This window comes from Cicer arietinum, chromosome 3 (assembly GCF_000331145.2).
Source record: "Cicer arietinum cultivar CDC Frontier isolate Library 1 chromosome 3, Cicar.CDCFrontier_v2.0, whole genome shotgun sequence".
Classification (NCBI taxonomy): domain Eukaryota; kingdom Viridiplantae; phylum Streptophyta; class Magnoliopsida; order Fabales; family Fabaceae; genus Cicer; species Cicer arietinum.
The window spans coordinates 45,152,605-45,156,862 of record NC_021162.2 but is presented as its reverse complement, the minus strand read 5'-3'; the positions used below and the strand labels follow the sequence as shown (position 1 = coordinate 45,156,862).

General features: G+C 30.8%; 1 protein-coding gene across 1 annotated transcript in view; it reads left to right on the top strand.

The window, feature by feature from the left end:
• The first annotated feature begins 1,087 nt into the window (after nucleotides 1-1,087).
• The window catches only part of LOC101502865 (expansin-B15-like), a 45,784-nt gene continuing 42,613 nt past the window's right edge, over nucleotides 1,088-4,258 (top strand). Inside the window, exons 1-2 of the mRNA XM_027331105.2 lie at nucleotides 1,088-1,297; nucleotides 1,443-1,555. Of these exons, the coding sequence (XP_027186906.1) occupies nucleotides 1,111-1,297; nucleotides 1,443-1,555 (300 nt within the window). The 5' untranslated portion in view covers nucleotides 1,088-1,110. The remainder of the gene's footprint in view (nucleotides 1,298-1,442; nucleotides 1,556-4,258) is intronic.

Here is a 4,258-nt window from a genome sequence, read left to right as displayed (position 1 = left end):
TCAACTATTTATATTTATAATGTTTTTTTTTATTAAATTCGAAATATATTCACCTAAAATAGTTAAAATTTGAAATATTGCTTCTTTGCCTTTTATGTACATCACCATTTAAGTATGCATTTAATAGTTTTCTGGATGACTAGTTTTATTGATTTTCTAGAAGGGCCTTGACATGATGCCATGTCATCAATTTTGTGTAAGGATGTATGAGAGAGGAATATTATCCCATGGATGGCACGGGTCCACGTATGTTTCCTGCGATGAAAATTATATAAACTATGGTGGTATTAAGGAAAATATTATCATTATAAGTTTATAAAACATAATTTATAAAAACATTCTATTTAAGAATTATAAATTTTAAAAAAAGCAATCGTAAAAATTTGGATATTTTTTATCTAAAAATGAAATAATAAAGAAATTCGTAAACAATAGTTTGAATTTAAAATCTAGACACGACATTTAATTTTATAATTCCAACATTTTTCTGTTTAGTTGGATCTTACGGATATTTAAATTTTGATGTAATTATTTAGTTAATTTTATTTATTAATTTTGAAATATATTCACTTAAAAAACCTTGAAAATTTGAAATAATGCCATTTTAATTTAATTGAATACCTTTATGTACATCATCATTTAAGTATGTATTCAATAGATTTTTGAATGCATTGGTTTTCTTGCTTTTTATAAGGGCCTTCAAATGATGCCATATCATCAATTTTGTGTGGAGGATGCATGAAAGAGCTTACAACAAATCTTACTTTGTATTCTTAATATAATAGATACAATATATCCTTTATTTGAATAATCGTATTTCTTTACTTCCCTCTAATTAATCAAAAAGATTCTAGAGCCATTTTTCTGTAAAATAAAATGTACTTTAATAAATAAAACTCATTTTATTATTGAAATTTATATAATTAAGTAATTTTTAAAAAATATTTTCAAAACTAAAATTAAACATTTAAAAGAATAGGTAAAGAGTAATTTTTAATTTTTAGTCAAATAACTAAAAAAATTGAGCCATTTCTCTCTATAAATATCAGACTAGCCTTATTCCCATAACCACATAGTGTACGTACAAAATCTCAGTGGTTTTGTGAAGATATGGCTCATACACTTAAATGTGCATTCTCTCATATACTCATCCTTGTAGGTTCACTCTCAATATTACTAGTGACCCCTTCCTCTTGTTTTAGTCCCAACAAAGTTGTTAATGTTACTTCATCTAATTCTAATTGGTCACCTTCAGTGGCCACTTGGTATGGACCTCCCACCGGAGATGGAAGTGAAGGTATATATAGTAAATATTTTTGTTCATAATTAATATGTATAGTTTTAAATTCCATTATTGTAAAGATACAAAATATAACCATATAGTGGTTACAATATTATGGAAATTAAAAAATTCAATGACTATATATTTGATGATTATGTAGGTGGTGCTTGTGGATATGGAAATGCTGTTGGACAACCTCCATTATCTTCAATGATATCAGCCGGAAGCCCTCTCATCTATCAATCGGGCAAAGGCTGTGGTTCTTGTTATGAGGTGCTAATAATTAATACAATTACTGCCTCAAAATAACAATTAATAAAATTATTATTACTAAAATAAAGTAAAAATAATAACGACCAAAATTCAAGATACAAAAATAAATTCCAATTTTAACATGTAAATTAAAATTTTATCAACATAATTTTTTTTACTAGATTTTATCAACATAATTTGGAAATTGTTTATTTCTATACGTAACATTGTTATTAATAGTGTCAGTTCAATAATAAAAGATTCTTTTTGTCAAAATATATTATAACTTTAAATATGTTATTACTAAATTGTTTAATAAATCTTTAATTCATAATAATTTATTTTCCTCAATTTTTATAAATTAAAAAAAAAACGGGGTCATAAAAAAATTAGACAATTTTATGTTTATGTTTTTATTTTTATCTTTTTAAATGTAAACAACCTTAATTAATTGAGTAAAAAAATAAAATAATTTACTTTCAACATTTAAGTATTTTGTTTACAATATTGCAATTATATACACTATTGATTCTTTAATGCAGAGTTCCATGCATTTACAATGGTGTCTCAATAGCCTTCCACGTCGACTCTAAATCTAACCCATATTATTTTGCTACCGCGGTTGAATATGAAAATGGGGATGGTGATCTTAAAAAAGTTGAACTTATGGAAGCATTTGGCAACACTTGGGTTACAATGCAACAATCATGGGGTGCTGTTTGGAAATATAATAAACAGTCACTACTAAGAGCGCCATTTTCTATTAGGCTAACCACAATTGAGTCTGGGAAGATATTTGTAGCAAAGAATGTGATCCCGACGGGTTGGAAGCCTGGTCAGACTTATAGAGCACTTGGAAATTTTATTTAAGTTGTAAATGTATGTTAATTACATTAATAATTGGACTATCAAATTATAGTCTTGTATCTTAATCAAATTACATTCAAAGTGGACTTTCGATTATCTCTCAATTATTTTGAAATGAAAAAAATGTTAGTATTTCTTGTTTGGAAAAACTAAATATAACTATCTCAATAATATGAAATATTTTTTTCTATCTATGCAGACAAATTGTCAATCCGAAAATACAATTCAACATAGTTACAATAATTGGCAGAAAATTAAGTATGAGAAAAATATTTTTAATGTGGAAAACTTCCCTCAAATTGAGAGAATAAAAATCACATAATCTAACCCAGTAAAAACTTTCACTATAATGATTAATTGCTACACTAGAGTCTTCCTAGTAACACTATGGAACATCAATCAACAATAGCCATCACCAAAGATGGAAATTGTAAGACCCATAATTTTTAAGTACACTTTATGTATTTTTGTGTATTTTGGATTTTGGCTCGGAGGCTTTTTAGCCAAAGTTAATAATATTTTGGAGTTTATATGATCAAAAAGATATTTCGATGCCGATTAGAATTACTCGTCGATAAATAAATTAAATTAAGTGCGGTGAATCCTTTACGGAGAATTTAATGCGTTACGGGTGAAATGGTAATTTAACAAATATCTAGATATTTGTTTGAGATATTTGTTTGAGATATTTGAAGATTCATGAGAGCAACTATCCTACTCATGATTTGGAGCTTGCTGCGGTTGTTTTTGCATTGAAGATCTGGAGGCACTATTTGTATGGGTGCACGTTCACCATGTTCAGTGACCATAAAAGTTTGAAGTATTTGTTTGATCAGAAGGAGTTGAACATGCACCAGAGACGATGGATGGAGACTCTCAAGGATTTTGATTTCACACTACAGTACCACCCTGGGAAGGCCAATGTAGCGGCTGATGCGTTAAGTAGAAGAAATGTATCGGTGTCTTCAACAATTATGGCTAGACAACAAGAGTTGTGGGAAGATTTTAGAGACCTACACTTGAACGTAGAGTTTGCACCGGGGATTTTGAAATTCGGAATGATTAAGATTTCGAGTGGACTACTTGAAGACATTGCAAATTCTCAAGATGACGTCTTAATACAAGAGAAGAGGAACCTAATAGTGCAAGGGAAGACGACTGAGTTCAAGATTGGATCAGATAATATTTTGCGATGTAAGGGTAGGATTTGTGGCCAGGAATGAAGAAACATGTAGCAGAGTATGTATCAACTTGTCTAACTTGTCAGAAAGCGAAGGTGGAACATCAGCGACCTGCTGGGATGTTGCAACCTTTAGATATACCTAAATGGAAGTGGGACAGCATTTCCATGGATTTTATAACTGGATTGCCTAAAACAAGGAGAAAGAATGATTCTATATGGGTAATAGTGGATCGACTGACTAAATCCGCTCACTTTTTGCCGGTAAAGACCACCTATAAGGTAGATCAGCTAACAGTATTCTACATTGCTGAAATTGTGAGGTTACACGGGGTACCATCGAGTATTGTATCAGACCGTGATCCGAAGTTCACATCACATTTTTGGGGAGCGTTGCACGAAGCTTTGGAAACGAAGCTACGATTGAGTTCAGCTTACCATCCGCAAACGGACGAACAGACTGAAAGGACGAATCAGTCCCTGGAAGATCTGTTGAGAGCATGTGTATTAGATGATAGGGGAAGTTGGGAAGATGTACTTCTGTTGATTGAGTTCACCTACAACAATAGTTTCCACGCAAGCATTGGAATGGCACCATATGAGGCTTTATATGGGCGCAAGTGTCAAACGCCCTTGTGTTGGTATAAGGACGGCGAAAGTATGATTGTCGGACCGGA